At 41.3% G+C, this 16593-nt stretch overlaps 10 protein-coding genes across 10 annotated transcripts; 5 read left to right on the forward strand and 5 right to left on the reverse strand.

Moving 5' to 3' along the window:
• Positions 1–1021: 1021 nt before the first annotated feature.
• Positions 1022–6804, reverse strand: GCK72_008972 (uncharacterized protein; the record flags this gene model as incomplete). Its single annotated transcript, XM_053727144.1, has 14 exons — positions 1022–1188; positions 1235–1354; positions 1410–1659; positions 1707–2519; positions 2566–3509; positions 3554–3665; positions 3801–4178; positions 4224–5213; positions 5287–5478; positions 5530–5805; positions 5956–6330; positions 6410–6478; positions 6526–6621; positions 6697–6804. The coding sequence occupies 14 exons, from the start codon at positions 6802–6804 to the stop codon at positions 1022–1024; spliced, it is 4890 nt and encodes a 1629-aa protein (XP_053586721.1).
• A 1026-nt stretch (positions 6805–7830) lies between these two features.
• GCK72_008973 (uncharacterized protein) lies at positions 7831–8082 on the forward strand (the record flags this gene model as incomplete). The annotated part of the gene is made up of 1 exon (XM_003099453.2): positions 7831–8082. The coding sequence occupies one exon, from the start codon at positions 7831–7833 to the stop codon at positions 8080–8082; it is 252 nt and encodes an 83-aa protein (XP_003099501.2).
• A 945-nt stretch (positions 8083–9027) lies between these two features.
• On the forward strand, positions 9028–10286 carry GCK72_008974 (uncharacterized protein; the record flags this gene model as incomplete). The annotated part of the gene is made up of 5 exons (XM_003099450.2): positions 9028–9137; positions 9185–9406; positions 9452–9599; positions 9648–9876; positions 9925–10286. The coding sequence occupies 5 exons, from the start codon at positions 9028–9030 to the stop codon at positions 10284–10286; spliced, it is 1071 nt and encodes a 356-aa protein (XP_003099498.2).
• A 700-nt stretch (positions 10287–10986) lies between these two features.
• GCK72_008975 (uncharacterized protein) lies at positions 10987–12223 on the forward strand (the record flags this gene model as incomplete). The annotated part of the gene is made up of 3 exons (XM_003099483.2): positions 10987–11517; positions 11568–11765; positions 11810–12223. 3 exons carry the CDS (start codon positions 10987–10989, stop codon positions 12221–12223), a joined length of 1143 nt encoding a protein of 380 aa, XP_003099531.2.
• On the reverse strand, positions 11876–12268 carry GCK72_008976 (uncharacterized protein; the record flags this gene model as incomplete). The annotated part of the gene is made up of 1 exon (XM_053727145.1): positions 11876–12268. The coding sequence occupies one exon, from the start codon at positions 12266–12268 to the stop codon at positions 11876–11878; it is 393 nt and encodes a 130-aa protein (XP_053586722.1).
• Positions 12269–12659: 391 nt separating this feature from the next.
• GCK72_008977 (uncharacterized protein) lies at positions 12660–12911 on the reverse strand (the record flags this gene model as incomplete). The annotated part of the gene is made up of 1 exon (XM_053727146.1): positions 12660–12911. One exon carries the CDS (start codon positions 12909–12911, stop codon positions 12660–12662), a length of 252 nt encoding a protein of 83 aa, XP_053586723.1.
• Positions 12912–13027: 116 nt separating this feature from the next.
• On the forward strand, positions 13028–13279 carry GCK72_008978 (uncharacterized protein; the record flags this gene model as incomplete). The annotated part of the gene is made up of 1 exon (XM_053727147.1): positions 13028–13279. One exon carries the CDS (start codon positions 13028–13030, stop codon positions 13277–13279), a length of 252 nt encoding a protein of 83 aa, XP_053586724.1.
• Positions 13280–13502: 223 nt separating this feature from the next.
• On the reverse strand, positions 13503–15883 carry GCK72_008979 (uncharacterized protein; the record flags this gene model as incomplete). The annotated part of the gene is made up of 6 exons (XM_053727148.1): positions 13503–13613; positions 13666–13785; positions 13850–13999; positions 14051–14251; positions 15257–15601; positions 15653–15883. The coding sequence occupies 6 exons, from the start codon at positions 15881–15883 to the stop codon at positions 13503–13505; spliced, it is 1158 nt and encodes a 385-aa protein (XP_053586725.1).
• GCK72_008980 (uncharacterized protein) lies at positions 15413–16455 on the forward strand (the record flags this gene model as incomplete). Its single annotated transcript, XM_053727149.1, has 2 exons — positions 15413–15534; positions 16287–16455. The coding sequence occupies 2 exons, from the start codon at positions 15413–15415 to the stop codon at positions 16453–16455; spliced, it is 291 nt and encodes a 96-aa protein (XP_053586726.1).
• Positions 16276–16527, reverse strand: GCK72_008981 (uncharacterized protein; the record flags this gene model as incomplete). The annotated part of the gene is made up of 1 exon (XM_053727150.1): positions 16276–16527. The coding sequence occupies one exon, from the start codon at positions 16525–16527 to the stop codon at positions 16276–16278; it is 252 nt and encodes an 83-aa protein (XP_053586727.1).
• Positions 16528–16593: the final 66 nt, after the last annotated feature.

Below are 16593 nucleotides of genomic sequence, written 5' to 3' on the forward strand. Positions count from 1 at the left end.
CGTAACGTGGAGTAATCGAATCTATGCCTTTCAAAATTTAATTTTTCTCGACATTTTTAGCCGAAATTTCGGGGTTTTGACTGAGAATATGTGTTTTCAGCAATAAATCGATTTCGAGACACGGAAACTCAATTTCTGGTCGAAAAATTTCGAGTTATGGCTGAAAATTCCAATTTTAACTGGAAAGTCGATTTTCTCACACAAAAACTGCAAAAACTCAATTTTTGCCCCGAAAATGTCATTAATGAACCTATTCACAAGGTAGCAAAAAAAGCAAAAGAACTATTTTTGCTAGTAGTAAAAAATAGTTTTTTGCTTTATTTTTTGACCAGAAATTGAGTTTCCGTGTCTCGAAATCGATTTCTTACAGAAAAATCCATATTCTCAGTCAGAAACTTGAATATTCGTAAAAAATTGGCGAATTTTGATTAATTTTTCTATTTCTTTTTTCAAATTAGGTCAATGTGCATCATAAAGTGTTGATAAAATGTTTATTTGTAAAACGCGTCGTTTTTTTAACTGTTTTATGTACGTTTTTGATGAGCTTTTTATTTATATTCTTCTTTGTACAAATCTCTCCCGAAATACATTGTTTTTCATTTCCCTTGAACGTCTATTTCGATAAATTTATGAATTTTTCAGAACATTAACACTTTTTACAGAAATTGTGGACGAAAAAATGAATTTCGAATTATAAAAATATTAAATTTACGGTATACACGCCTCACGCACCAACGGCTTTTCTGACGCATAAAACCCAGCTCCTCGATCGATGCGCATTGGAGGCGCAGAGTGCTGTGCTGTGTCTTATGATTCTGAGAGACGTCGTTTGAGAATGGTTTTGAATTTTTTTATAATTATTTTCATTTTTATTTCAAAAATAACTTCTCTTCATGAACCTATAAGGTCTATACTATTTTTAAAGAAAACGCGGGGGGATAATTGGACAAAAAATAAAATCTAGAAAAAAACAGGAGGGGAAAAACATAAAAATACGGAAAAGAGGGAAACAATTTGTCGACTAGGTGTTGATGTGTCCCTTGATAATCTTCTCATAGCACAGACGAGCCATTTGAATTGAAATATCTTGTCCTGTCACGTAAGTCTTGATGGGCACTTTGACAGCGACGAGTTGACGCAGTTTGTACATTGCTTCGAGAGTTCCACGTGTCGACACGAGGTATTTGACTGAAAATATGATACAGATAATATAGGTTTTTCTGTTAAAACTCACTATTAGATTTCTGTGGCCCATCAGACGCGCGGACTGACTTCTCCATGTTTCGCATGCATACCTCCTCAACTCCCGTATGCTCAATCAGTTTACGATGGACAAGATTACGGTCGGCGTCAACTGAAAATGGTACAATGAAATCAAAATAATGCCTTCTTGGACATCTAATGCGCACCCGGTAACTCAATGACAAACGGCTCGTTCTCCCGAATAATCGATCGAATCGTCACTGTCGGGTCGGTGGAGATGGGAAGCTCCTCGAATCGCAAATTGAACAACACATTATAGTAGGTTTTGAGTGCTGCCTCGTGGAAGATTTGCCATTCGCCACGCATGAAGATTGACGAGAAATTGAGCGGACGGAACGAGAGATTCGGCATTTTACGGAACTTTCGAGAAGCGAGGAATTCCAAAAATTTGACTGTCTGTAATGAAAATATATTATTGGATATCTTCCCAATTAGCTTTCTACCATCGTCGATTTCTCCTTCTCTGTCAGAATTGTACTCATCTCGTTCTCATTGTCTTTCAATTTCCATTGTTTCTCATCAATTTTCTTGAAAAACGCGGCAGCATTTCCGTCAACCGATGAGTATTGCCTCGTAGCGAAAAGAATGAAAAGAAGTGAGAAATGATAGCTTCGGAGCGGTTGATTATCGAAAAGTTTCGATACCCGAGCCCATTCATCCAATAGAAAAAGAACTTCGTCCAATCCTTGAATCGCTTCAACATACATCCGAACTATTTTCACCGCTCTTCTCACTTGTTTCCCATCTTTTGATTCTGTTGAAAATTGACGATAATCCTCAAACAATCGGGAGTTATCACTCAGATACTGTTTTCTATGAGCATCCATCATTGTATACAGCGGATTTGCACCACCCAAGATAATCTCATCTGCCGCCAAACAGCTCTGCTGTTTCACCGATGCCAACACATCGTACGCCAACCATGCAAATGACAACTTCTTGTTCTCTCTAGTGACACGAGCCTCCTCATAGCATGCTTTATACCAGGCCACCGCCTTCCTCATCATTTTATTAGTTGGAGCACGGCACTGTCGTTGGAGAATGTTCGTTTCATTTCCATTGCGTGTGCATTCGGTATTCGTTTGCCATCCGCCATCGAATTCGTCGAAAAAGTGTTCTCGATACTTTTTGAACAAATTGGAAACTTTGGTCTCGATCAGTTGATTTGTGTTGTAAAATGACATATCGTCTTGATCTTTGTCCGAAATTCGATTACGCATGTCCACGATACATCCAGAGAAGATTTCGCCTTCCGTCTGAAATTATCTATCGTTTATATTCTAACGATTTCTAATCCCTTACTTTGATTCCATAATTCTCCATCACTGATCTCAACTGTGCATTATATCTCGCCAAGTCTTCTCTGGCACTCTGCATATACTCATCGTATCCATCAATCGTCATCGTCGGATCTATTGAAATCTCAATTTGCTCGTCTCGCTCCTCGGAGATTTTCACCACATCGTCGATGGCTTTGAATTCACGGAACAGTTTTCCACATAACCGAGGACTAACATACATTGGACTATGATCGTTTCCCATGTGATAATCTGGAACTCGTTCTGCTCGTTCCGGTGGAATCATCTCGCCCGTCTCGTCGTCTTTTCTCCATTTTTTCTCCAATTCCTCTGGCGGTATTCCGGATTTTGTGAAGTCGACAGCTTGACAATTCTTCTTCGCTAAATCCATGCATACACGTGAGTTTAAACCGTATTGATCGGAATTGTGGAGGTGGCTGTTGGAAATTGTACCGACTGAATCCAATTTCAGATACGTTACATAGAAATCTCGCATCAGACCGTCAATCTCTTCTTCCTTGAACGACGATTTCTGTTTTTCTGAAGTGAAATCAAATGGATCCTCATTCTTGTCCAGCAGCAACTGTTGATCCCAAATGATTGAATACTCATCTCCATCCAAATCCGAACCAGCCATTTCATCTGGATGTGGGCGTGGTCCATGTTGTGGGAACACTACAACATCATTCATATGATGAAGTTCCGGAATATCGACGGCTTCATAGATTCGAACATCTCCAGCAACGATACATGGATTCTTGGTGAGGAGTACGGTTCCGGTGAGCACTTGACGAGCAGCAGTTTTCGGTGGAATCTTCAGCGCCAGGTTTTTGGTTAACTGAACGAAAATTTGACCGTATTGAAGACGTCCAGTTTCGTCGACGACACCGAGCATTGAACGACCGAGATCAGCGGGAATCGGGATTTGCTCTTTTCGAAGCTGTCGTGCTGAAAATGTTAAAGATTGTTGCATTTTCGATGAATGCACTTACTGATCAAGAATTTGATGGAAGCCTTGATAAGAGATCTGAAGAATGGTTCACTTGACAGTGTGAATCCCCAGGTTGTACGAAGATAGTCAATGTCGACGCGACGTGGAAGTTCCTGGAATAACGAAGCTGAAATTTTAATATTGAATTGATTCAGCGGAAGATCAGTTTTCAGTAAAAACACTTGTATTTTTGAAAAATCTCCGTCTTTTCAATGAAAAAAGCAAAATCATTGTCCATTTTCCAATACCTTGAGCCGGTTTCTACAGAAAGTCTCATCAACCATTTGCTGAGCGAACTGAAGCATTTGTCGATCCAACAGCTCCTCAATTCGATTTGTAACCCGCCGATGACATTCCAGGGATTGCATTTCCGAGACTTGATCCAAAATGTTGATGAACGGTTTATTTAGTGAGACAGGAACCGGCGCCGAGTATTTCACAATTTCCACTTGATCCCGTGGATGTCGTTTCGAGATGAACTTGATTTGACTCGGGCGGAATACACAACTCAAACCCCATGATGTTTCTTCTGACACTTCTGGAACATTGTTTTCAACACACCACAGACGAATATTGTCGAGAAGAGGCTCTACAGCAATGACTCCTTTCATTCCACGGAAACGGAACTAAAAAAATAGGAATAGAAAATCAAAAATTGATCATCGAGCTACCTGAAAACAACTCGGAACTCCTTTGCCCAAATCCATCACTTCTGAAACCATTTTTGCGAAAAGGTGACTCATGAGACCGACTCCATCAGAGAAAGTGTATTCGTCTCGTTTCACATTTTTTCCTCCCGTCAAATCGAACGTGGTTATATATGTACATCGTTCGAGATTCACTCCGGAAAGCCTACTCTGCGTGAAACACTGTCCCAATCTAGCCATCATTTTCGGAATATTATCAATCGTTTCGAATCTTCCCAGATTCTTTCGCGCCGATTGAATTTTCGGATTGAAATCGATGGGCGGTTTCAGTTTGTATTTCTCCTCGTATTCTCTGCATTGTGCCGATGAGTATTTCTCCATGAAATACGCTCCACTATCTCTCATCTGCGAATTCGAACTTCCGAGATATCCGAAATTCTTTCCAGCTACCGTAATTCCCTCCCGCAGATATCTATGCACTGTTGTCTCGAGAAGTGTCGACGTCTTATTGGTTCTCATTTTCTGATTGTCATCATCTCGGAACATGATACGAAGAACGCGGCAACCATCACGGTCGTACCGTCTCAACACACGATTTCCCATCAATGTCTCCGGTGCCACGTAGACAACACGCGTCGGGGTGAAAATTATCTTCCGGACTCTCTGATATCCCTCGCGAACTTCTTCAGAAGTCAATCCATTGATAAGGCTGTTCTTCAGGCGTGTTTGGCAAATTCGATCGAAACATTTAATCAACGATCCGATTCGTTTCCGTCCATCAATCATATGAACCAAATCTTCGAGTCCAGCTTCACACAACTTATCATCCATGTTGTAATAATGGAGAATCACTGCAAGGAAATTAGTCCAGATGGTTTCCACCAGAAGAATCTGATCCTTGACGACAGCGCCACGGGAAATTAGGCATTCAAGTAGGTAGGTGATGGCGAATTTTCGTTCGCGATTCGTATCGATCTCACGGGATCCGCAGATTTCGTGTTTCGGTGGGAAGGCCTGAAAAAGAAATCGAGTTTTTATTGAAAAATTTAAGTAACATCACTCAAAAAGGTGAATCATTTTCACTAACAGTTGCTACGAAATCCCTATAAATTGGGGCCGAGAAGTGCGTTGCCGGTAGTTGTTGACTATTTTGAAATGTCCATCTGTGATACGGATTGTCTTTCCAAATGAGACAATCAATCGCTGGAATGTCGGCGAATTCAATGGATACACCTGTTCGAATGCGAAGACGTGACAATAGACGGTAGATCTCAGCGAGCTGAAAAGTCGAAACGGTGAATAGAGACACATCTCTTTTCTATTCACTCACACTGACAGACGTATCAAACTCCACGGTAAACACTGGACTATCAGTGATAGCTTTAGATGTTGGATACTGTTTTGGTTCTCTTCCATGATTAATGATCAAATGGCGTTTATAATGAGGGATTACGTGTTTACTTTCAGCCTCTTGTCGTTGTGTTCGAAATGCTCTTCTGATCAGAACTGGACAATTGAGTTCGAAATGAATACGAACTCGATCGGATCCATGGTCATCAGAAACCACCGGATCGACAATCACACGACGGATGGAGGTGCGGCGAACCTGCAAAATGGATTTTTGATAATATATTTGAAATTTTTATTGAGACATGAAGTAATTTATGAAGTAGAAACATTCAATACTACTTTTTGCAGCATTTTCGGTTCCGGAATGCCGGAAAACCCCAGTGAGTGTTAATTTTTGAATACACACCGTAATTTGATAATACATAGTGACAGTCTGCCTGGTTTTCTTGAAATCCTTATCGGTAACTTCAAAATTTTCTTCTTCATGCCTGAAGTGAACGGTCATGAAATCGACTTTATCAAATTCGAACTCCACTCGTATCTGATTTAATCCGACACGATCCGCCATCGTGAGCGTTCGATTTTTCAAACGAAGATCATTTCTTCTCCAAGTATCTCTCCAAAACGAGACTTCCCAATGATTAATGAATACTCCACCCTGAATATTTCCGAAGTAGAATGCAGAGAGCGGAATATCAACGAGATGGCACGTCAGCTCGGTAGACCAAAAGTCGGAGCTGTGAAGAACGAGATTTCCGAGTTGACACGGCAACATGCCGTCCTGAAAAGTGAATTTCAGGCATTTTGAGAGAAAAATACGATTTTCAACATGTGAGGCGCCCATTCTGTTTGAAACTGACCTGCTTCAAATCCCTCAAGTATTCCTGAATCACCGATAACAAGTGGTGCGAGAACCCACCGGATACTACCTGAAAAATAATAATTTTTAGAATAAACGGATCATTTTTTGCTAAACCTCATAATTCGCCTCGTAAAACGGTTCACAATCTTGCTCTTCGACTGCCTGCATTTCTCCTTTTGTTTGGATTGTCATGTCCGAATTGTCCAGGGCCTGAAAATAATAAAAATAATGCATTTTTCCGAATAAAAAGTTTTTCATTAGCTAAAAAATGGAAAAACCACTCACATTTTCCAGTTTCGTTGTATGCGCTCGTATAATCGGAATCATCTGTTTCTTGGGAAGCGAGCATGGAATTTCGAGTTTAATCCATCCTCGACAACCTTCTTCCCCCATTTTTGGGTCGTTTCTAGACGATTTTGAATGGATAACTTATTATTATTACGCGAATGATGTTCTGAAAACAGTTTAGTTGTAGTAAGACTTTATTTTCGCATTTTAAAACGGATTTTTAGCGATATTGAATGCCTTCTATGTGTCTTTTTAAAATAAATCGTCGGAAAATATTCATATCCCAGAAATTTCGCGAAAAAACCACATTTCAAATTGAAAAATTGGAGAAAATAGGGAAACTTTTGAACAAATTGTGATGTGGCAAATACAGTAACCTTGCTCGGTCGTAATGAGACCCACTACTTATTTTCCGTCATGTCCCTTTAAATTTTTTTCTAGGCTTGCTTGAAATTCGAAGGTGTTTGATAATTATCTCGTGACTGTCTCGGAAAAAACCAGAATTTGATTAATTTTTACGAAAAGTTTAGAACAATAACAGTGAAAAAAGAAAAAAAGTAAAATAAATCGATGACAATTCGAGTAAAACTGATAGGAAAACATTTCTTTGTCTTGACCCTTTTCCTCTTTTGTTCTTCTTCTACTATTTGTTTTGTTAGAATCTCCTTTTTTATAAATGCCTCGAAACTATTTAACATCGGAATTGGGGGTGAAAAATCCGGCTGCTATTATTCAGTCGGTTTTTTGTACTGTAATCCAAACACAATAATCTTTGATTGCTCAAGTCATTTATTCAGGACAGCCAGTAATTAAATATTATGCCATCAAATTTTGAATAATTCTTCAACGGTATAACAAAATCCTTCATAGCAGGCATTTGAATCGTCGCCGCAGACTTCATCGGAGACGCAAGGGACTCCACGAGCGATGACTGGAGAAGTGATGGCCAGAAGGCAGAAAATGATGAGAGTCAGAATATTCATTCGGAATGAGAAGAGAGACTTCTGATGGTTTTCTAGGGAAGAGAGGACGATATTTATAGCCTCTGATTCCCATGTTTCTATGCAAATTTTATGAGCTCTGACTCACTGACGTTATGGTTCCCTCCGCCCTCAAAATTTGCATATAAACATGGGAATCAGAGGCTATAAATATCATCCTTTCTTCCCTAGAAATCCATCAGAAATCTCTCTTCTGCTCTTCTCATTCCGAATTAATATTCTGACTCTCTTCATCTTCTGCCTTCTGGCCATCACCTCTCCAGTCATCGCTCGTGGACGTCGTTGCCGTTCGAGCACTCAATGCGACTACGAATCCGTCTGCTACGAGGGATACTGTTACACCATCGACGAGATGTTCGACAAGTTCGATGCAAAGAAATAATTCATTTCTTGTCGTTTGACTACAGTTTTCTACGAATAAATCATTTGAACATTCCAGAATTTCATCGAATGCAATTCAAAATTCTTCTTTTTTTGTTGTCACTTTGCTGTACGGTAAAATAAATGCATTCATAATTGAATGATCGAAAAATGGAACTAAACGGCTCAAACTGTTAACTAAAAAAACCAATTTTTTTAAAAGATCATTCAAAACTGAAAAAAAAGTTCCTTTTCGTCAAAGATTCGTCAAAGACTGTCTCAAAAATACTTTCGGCATCACAACATCACCTACAGTACTCTAATTTAAAGGCGCAGCATTACAAAATTTCTTAGACTACCGAAACGATTGAAACCGTAACTTTTGCGCGGGAAACAGTAGTTTGTTTTAAAATTATATTTTTTTTTGTTAACAGACATGTTTTTCTGCATTAAAAATTGGTTTTTTAGATCTTCTGTGGACCCGCGTTACCGCGAAAAACCGAATTTCTTCTCTCGAATCCTCCATTGTCATCACTTTCAAGCAATTCTTCTCATTTTCTCCTCACTTCTTCGTTTTTTGGCAATTTGAACTGTTTTCTTCTGTTCTGAATACATTCAGCCCCTGCTTTCCAATTCCACAATTTGTTGAGTTCACTCGTCCTGTTTCGCGCAACTGAAACCGTGTCCGCAGCCCATTTCCGTTATCCAACGAAAAATTCGCATTCTTTAACTGTTTTTTCGTCTTTCTGTTATAAATTCTCCCGAAAAGTAGTCTCCGCTACCCACTTATCGCTAAAAACTATCTCTTATTGATTTCATCTCTCCGCATCAAGCCATTTCATAGTTTTCTCCTCTTTCCCATTCTTATAAAACGTTATTTCGCTGAGCCATGTTGCGTATTCTATCTACCTTTCTCACTTTGCTTTCGTAACCTTTATTCAATTTTTCAGAGTCCCAAACACTGACAATGCTGGAAAAATCAGTGCCACAGTGCTCGGCGGGCAATTTGAATGAATTGATGGCCCAGACCGCCAGCTTGTTGGCTGTCAATGAGCAGCTACGCAAGGAAATCGCGGAGTAAGATCAGTGGTTTCTCAAACAAATTTTTCATAAACTTATTTCAGTAACGAGCAAATCCATGCGATGCAACTTCGTGCTCTGAGCACCCAGCCGCCGAGCAACCACATCACACCATATGTGGATCCAAGACGTCGTGGAGAGCGGCGCATGCAGAAGCCGGAGTCGTACAAGACTGTCATCTGTCAGGCTTGGCTTGAATCGAAAACGTGCACGTTCGCGGAGAACTGCCGTTTTGCGCACGGCGAGGAAGAGCTCCGTCCATCTTTGTAAGTTACAAAATATTGCGTAAAATTCGATTGCTTATTTTTCAGTATCGAGCCGCGCCAAAACAACAAGTACAAGACAAAGCTGTGCGACAAGTACACCACCACTGGATTGTGTCCATATGGCAAGCGGTGTCTCTTCATCCATCCGGATCATGGGCCGAACGCGTACATCCGCGCTGACAAGCTGTACGAGGTAACTATTGTTTTCTAAGTGAATTCAAATTGATCTGAATTCTTTCAGGTTTCGCAGCGCCACGCTCTTGCGGATCTTCGTGATCAAATGGAGCAGCATATCATGACTGGAGGTCGAAGCACTGTTCCAGATATCTCCACGGTCACAAAGCCGTTGGATGTTATGGCGAGACCATCGACACCGGATGAGCCGGCTGCGAAGATGCCGTTGGGACCGACGCCAGTGAGCACCCGCGGACCGAAATACGAGTTGCCACCGAAGAATGTCCCGGAGGAAGGTAAGGAGTGCAACATAATTAGTTATCGTACTCATCTTCACATTTCAGAAGCGGGAAGTCTCCCACCTTCAAGCTGGCCGCTCGACCCATCTTCATTCTTCTCACTGGACAATCTGAACATGGCGAGTCGTCCAGTCAGTCCATTCGAGTCGATGCTCATTGAAGCTGCAGCCACAGCCGGAGTCTTGCCATTCACGATGATTGGAAAACAGTCAACTCCTGGAGGAGTATCGGGCTACTCTTCTGCTGGATCAACTCCATATCAGGATTCCGACACGTCGCCAGAGTCTCTTCTTGCGAAATCTGTCATTAACCCGTTGTTGATTCCACAACGTGAAGAGTTGTACTCTCCAATGCCCGGATTCGACAAACTTGCGGAGGAGATGGCCAAGCAATTCGAATTGTGGTGAATCACCAAGACTTTTTATCCGTTTCCCTCTTTCATTTACCCAATTTACGGTTTTGTCAAATTGCCAAACACTCCCACCATTCTTGTTACCCATACTAACTAATAATGTGTGCAGTTTGTGAATATAATAAGTCTCATCCCCCGTTCTAATCATTTTCTGTTGTCATGATGTAAAACTAGGCCCCGGGGTTTTCGGTGTTCTTGTCACATTGATAGTTCACCTCCCTCGTTTTCAAGAGCCATTTTCCCCTCCCAGTGCCATTTCTTTTCTTTTTTTTGCCCCCAACTAATCTCGAATCTTGTGATGTATTTGTAATATTTCGGATATCATTGCATGTATTCTCATTTGCCTCCCCGCACGTATACTACTTTGCACCCCTTACTAACCAACTAGTCTTCCCGCATGAATAAACTTTATCAAATGCCTTCTGAAATTCGTTCTTCTTTATGTTTAAATTGGTTTCCTCTTTACCATAGTTTACTTTAAATCCCTCTCTTCCTGTATCCAGACGCGCTCCGAAAAGTGGGCGCCAACGGTTGTGACGAAGAGAGTGTAGTGTAAAGTATTCTTGGGAGTTCAGTCATCCCTTCTCATCATTTTGATGACTTTTTGCATCTTCCCAATCGTTACTTGTATCGTTCTGTCAAATCTCACCGATAGATTTAGATTCTCTCCATAAAATTATCGAATTTCAGATAAAATGAGTGATGAGCCTGCCGCGAAGCGTGCGAGAATTGGTGACGAACCAGCTGTGGAGCGTGCGAAAAATGCGGACGAATTCCCCAATCTCCGCTCGGATCTTGTTGGCGCTGTAAAAGAGAAGTTGATCGAGCTAGACGCCGTGCAACACCAACTGGACGTTATGAGCGAGAAGGCGGCTGAAGAAGTTCTGAGAGTCGAGAAGGCTTTCAATAAGAAGCGAATGCCGATTTATGAGAAGCGAAAGGCATTGACGACGAAGATCGATCACTTCTGGCAGACGGCTTTTCTCAATCATCACTTGCTCTCGACCGCGATTCCAGAAGAGCAAGAAGATCTGCTGGGTGCTCTGAGAGATCTCGAGGTGCAAGAGTTCGAAGATATCCGCAGTGGATTCCGAATCGTCATGACATTCGACCAAAATGAGTATTTTGAGAATACCGTCATCACCAAGTCATATCATTTGCAATCGGAAACGCCAAGCACACAAATCACTGAAATCAAATGGAGGGAGAATAAGAAGCCGCCGCCGGTAAGAATTGTCAAGAAAGATCCCTTTTTTCCGCAGTATAAATCTTCCAGAAACCGGAAGACGAGTCAGCCGTCACGTTCCTCGAATGGCTCAACTACGCTGCACCACCAGACAGCGACGAGATTGCCGAAGTTATCAAGGATGACTTGTTCGTCAATCCACTTCAATATTACGTGATGCCCGATATGCAAGAAGTGGATGTGGACGAAATTGAAAGTTTTTTGAATGAGGATAGGGGCGTGGATGAGGTTTCGTTTCAAACTATGAATACGGAAAGAAAACATTTCTTCAGAATGGCCAACCGATTCCTGGCTTCCCGAGACCAGTCGATCTGTCTACTATCATGGCAAACGATGATTCAGATGAATTGGGAGAGGAAGCTGTCGAAGAGATGGATGATGAGGAGAAAGTAGAGGATGAAGAAGGTGAAGATGTTGAGGACGAAGAAGAAGGAGAGATAGAAGGTGAAAGTGTTGATGACGAGGATGATGATGGAGAGGAAGGAGCTCTCGAAGAGGATGAAGATGAAGAGGAGGCGGAGGGAGAAGGGGAAGGTGGAGGTGAAGGCGGCGGTGACGATCAAGGAGAAGGTGAAGGAGAAGGGGAAGGAGATGGCGAAGGCGAAGGCGAAGAAGAAGAAGGAGGCGATGAGGAGAATGACGCGGAGAAGGCTGCAGAATTGCTCGGACCGATCGATGAACAATAATTCAATGCAACTGTTATCTGGAGCATAATTTATTTTCATTTTCATGTATTTATTCTTCCCATTTCCTCATTATGAGAGAATCACTGCCTCAATTTCCAGTATTATCATTATTATTAACCAGCTTTTTTGATGCTTTTGTGTATGTATGACTATTCATTTTTATTTATCATTCTTATATATATTTTTCACACAAATTAAAAGGAAATGTTTGAGTGGTTTGACCATAGGCCGATAGGTCGAAAAGTACAGTACTCACTGAATTCACGAGTTCATTGTCAAATGTTCGTCTAGAGAACCCGGATTTTCTCTCTAATTTTCTTTACTTTGCAGAATAGTCTACTTTTTCAAAGTTATGGAATGATATGAAGTAACCCATCATGGAATGTTCAAATGATTCATTCGTGGACACAACAGTTGTCAGAAGACAAGAAATTAATTATTTCTTAGCATCGAACTTGTCGAACATCTCGTCGATGGTGTAACAGTATCCTTCGTAGCAGACGGATTCGTAGTCGCATTGAGTGCTCGAACGGCAACGACGTCCACGAGCGATGACTGGAGACGTGATGGCCAGAAGGCAGAAGATGAAGAGAATCAGAATATTCATTCGGAGTGAGAAGAACAGAAGAGATACTTCTGATTGATTTCTGGGGAATCGAGGATGATATTTATAGCCTCTGATTCCCATGTTTCTATGCAAATTTTTGGAAAAAACTGCAATTTGGTGATCATGAATCATTTCTCATGACCAACCAACTCTTTTCTTTAAAAAAAGAAGTTTTTCCTTCAAATTTGCATAGAAACATGGGAATCAGAGGCTATAAATATCATCCTCTCTTCCCCAGAAATCCATCAGAAGTATCTCTTCTGTTCTTCTCATTCCGAATGAATATTCTGGCTCTCTTCATCTTCTGCCTTCTGGCCATCACTTCTCCAGTCATCGCTCGTGGACGTCGTTGCCGTTCGAGCACTCAATGCGACTACGAATCCGTCTGCTACGAGGGATACTGCTACACCATCGACGAGATGTTCGACAAGTTCGATGCAAAGAAATAATTCATTTCTTGCCGTTTGACAAGCGTTGTGTCCACGAATAAATCATTTGAACATTCCAAAAGAATCTGTGTTTGGGTTACTGAAAACAATCAAAAAGTGTTAAACGCGGAGATTAATATTGCGGAATTGTTCATGGGAACATGTTTCAGTGGTGTAGAGAGTAACTTCTGAGTCGTGTTCGGAAAATGATAAAAACTAAAACTAATATTCATTTCTCATAATCTCATTCCAATGCCTTCACAATGTACGGTTCACCCAATTTATACGCCGGTCCTCGATATTCTTTTGCATTCGCATCCCAGTCAGGCGGATCATTTCTGTTGCATTTCATACCCTGGAATGTCGAAAAATAGGTTTTGTTCAAAAAACAAAAGAACAAATCTCACAATAGAAGAAGATCGAATGCATTTATAGACGAAATCGTAATCCGGAATGCTTGTATACACCAACTGATCAAGATAGACAAGTATTTTGTTCATCTCCGTATAACATCCACTGCGCAACACCTGAAAATGGATGATTGCAACTGCGCTCTACCGAAACCTATCAAATCAATAGAGCAGCACTCACAAATTTCAACTGCTCTCCAGTACGCAATTTCAACTTGACTTCACGCACCGCGTCCCGATCTTTCAGCTTTTTCCATGGCAATTCTTCAGCTATCATCTCCAAAATCATATACCACCAAGACTCCAGATCGTCCTTCCTGGATTGGTCTTTCTGAAAAAGAAGGAGAAATTAAAAAGTGACCACCCATCTCTTATAACTCACTCCTTCATGAGCAGCCATCGATGCGTATCTGGTAGTTCCACGGAATGCACACTCCTTCCTGGGAGTTCTCAAATCTTTTCCCTTCAATGCGATTCTACGACAAAGTCCGAAATCGAGGACGTAAACCGTGTGATAGTCGTCTTCTCCTTCTCTTCCAGCAGCGAAATTCGGAGGTTTGATGTCACGATGCAGGTAGCCGACCTAAAATGAAGTACTACACTGTGGGAGTAGTTTAGAATTTTTGAGAAAATGGGAAGGATGTTAAGGTCCGGAGGATTCAGAACTCACTTTAATGTGAGATCACCAGCCTACGGTATCTCAGTCGCTGGAGGAGATTATGCAAAAGTTCGGCCACGTGTAGTCTTGATAAGTTCCGAAAAAATTGACTAAGGACTACCGGAAAATTTAATGATGCTACCATATCTATTACCGTAATCCTACCGTCCTACCGTAGTTCTATCGTAATCCTACCGTATCTGTTACCGTAATCATACGGTAATCCTATCGTAATCCTACGGTAATCCTACCGTAATCCTACCGTATCTGCTACCGTAATCCTACCGTATCTGTTACCGTAACCCTACCGTATCTGTTACCGTAGTTCTACCGTAATCCTACCGTCTTACCGTAGTTCTACCGTAATCCTACCGTCCTACCGTAGTTCTACCGTAATCCTACCGTCTTACCGTAGTTCTACCGTAATCCTACCGTCCTACCGTAGTTCTACCGTAATCCTACCGTCCTACCGTAGTTTTACCGTAATCCTACCGTCTTACCGTAGTTCTACCGTAATCCTACCGTCTTACCGTAGTTCTACCGTAATCCTACCGTCCTACCGTAGTTCTACCGTAATCCTACCGTCCTACCGTAGTTCTACCGTAATCCTACCGTCCTACCGTAGTTCTATCGTAATCCTACCGTCCTACCGTAGTTCTACCGTAATCCTACCGTTCTACCGTTATCCTATCGTAGTCCTAATGACCGCGTTAATCAGTTAAGCGCGCTAGATCATCATCATTTCAGCATATATCTTTTGCCATCAGCTTTGATGAATCCGGCTTGGCCGAGTTTTAGCACAAGTTCTGCTTTCGGATCAAAACTTGGTTTTCTGGCAACAATCAAAAAGATGAATCCTTAATGAACTTTGAAAATGAACCGAGTCGTTTCACTTTCAGCTTGATGAAATTTTCTCTTCTCGTAACTCACCCTATGCAAATCCCTCAACGCTGCCAACGTCTGCTCAGCAATCTTCATAGTCGTCGACAACGTGTACTTTCTTCCCTCCTGAGTCACTCGAATATCCCATAAATTCTTCCCGACACACTTCATGACAACAAACAAAAATCGATTCTCAACAGCGCCATGATCAACCAACTGGACGAAATGCGGAGATCTCAACAGGTTCAGAGCGAGGAGCACATTGGCTTCGTATGGGAGCATTGCTCGTTTCATATGGACGGATTCACATTTCAGAGCAAAAGGATGTTGGTCGGACTTGCGAATTACAGAGAACACTGCGCCGAATGATCCCTTGCCGAGTTCGGTGATGATCTAAAATTTTATGAAAAAAGGATTTCTAGATTCTATGTATAATAGCCATACCTCATAAGTGTCCTTCGCTGTATGAATCTCGGTCTCTCCTCCATTTTCGAAACGTGGCATATCCTGCTCCTGAGCCTTCTTATTCTGTGCTCTCGCCTCCTCGGCCTTCTTTTCAGCCTTCTCTTTCTCTTCATCTTTCTTTTTCTCTCCTGCAGTTTTCTCACATTTCTCGTCTCCGCTTCTTTTTGGAGTCCTCGGAACAGATGGCTCTATCTTGCTGTTCTGATTCATTCTGGAAAATTGATTCATTCTAGAATCTCGATCTTGACCTACCTTTTCACAAGAAGCTAATGAATGAAATGAAAACTGATGATGAAGAAGATACACGTAACAGGCAGCTCCAATTTGAAATGTTTGGTAGAAAATTGAATAAACAAAACAATAAATACATTTAAAAAACAAAGAGATGGAAGTTCAACACGTGTCTTTTCTTGAAATTATCGAAATACTATTTTGATTTACAGTAATCCTCAACGTACAGTACTCACTGAATTCACGAGTTCATTGTCTAATATTCGTCTCGAAAACCCGGATATGTGTACTGTAATCCAAAAACAGTTTCATTTGGAATGTTCAAATGATTTATTCGTGGACACAACAGTTGTCAGAAGACAAGAAATGAATCATTTCTTAGCATCGAACTTGTCGAACATCTCGTCGATGGTGTAGCAGTATCCCTCGTAGCAGACGGATTCGTAGTCGCATTGAGTGCTCGAACGGCAACGACGTCCACGAGCGATGACTGGAGAGGTGATGGCCAGAAGGCAGAAGATGAAGAGAGTCAGAATATTCATTCGGAATGAGAAGAGCAGAAGAGAGACTTCTGATGGATTTCTGGGGAAGAGAGGGCGATATTTATAGCTTCTGATTCCCATGTTTCTATGCAAATTTGAAGGAAAAACTTTTTTTTAAAGAAAAAGTTGGAATTGATGATCATGAGA

This window comes from Caenorhabditis remanei, chromosome III (genome assembly GCF_010183535.1).
Source record: "Caenorhabditis remanei strain PX506 chromosome III, whole genome shotgun sequence".
In the NCBI taxonomy this organism is placed as follows: domain Eukaryota; kingdom Metazoa; phylum Nematoda; class Chromadorea; order Rhabditida; family Rhabditidae; genus Caenorhabditis; species Caenorhabditis remanei.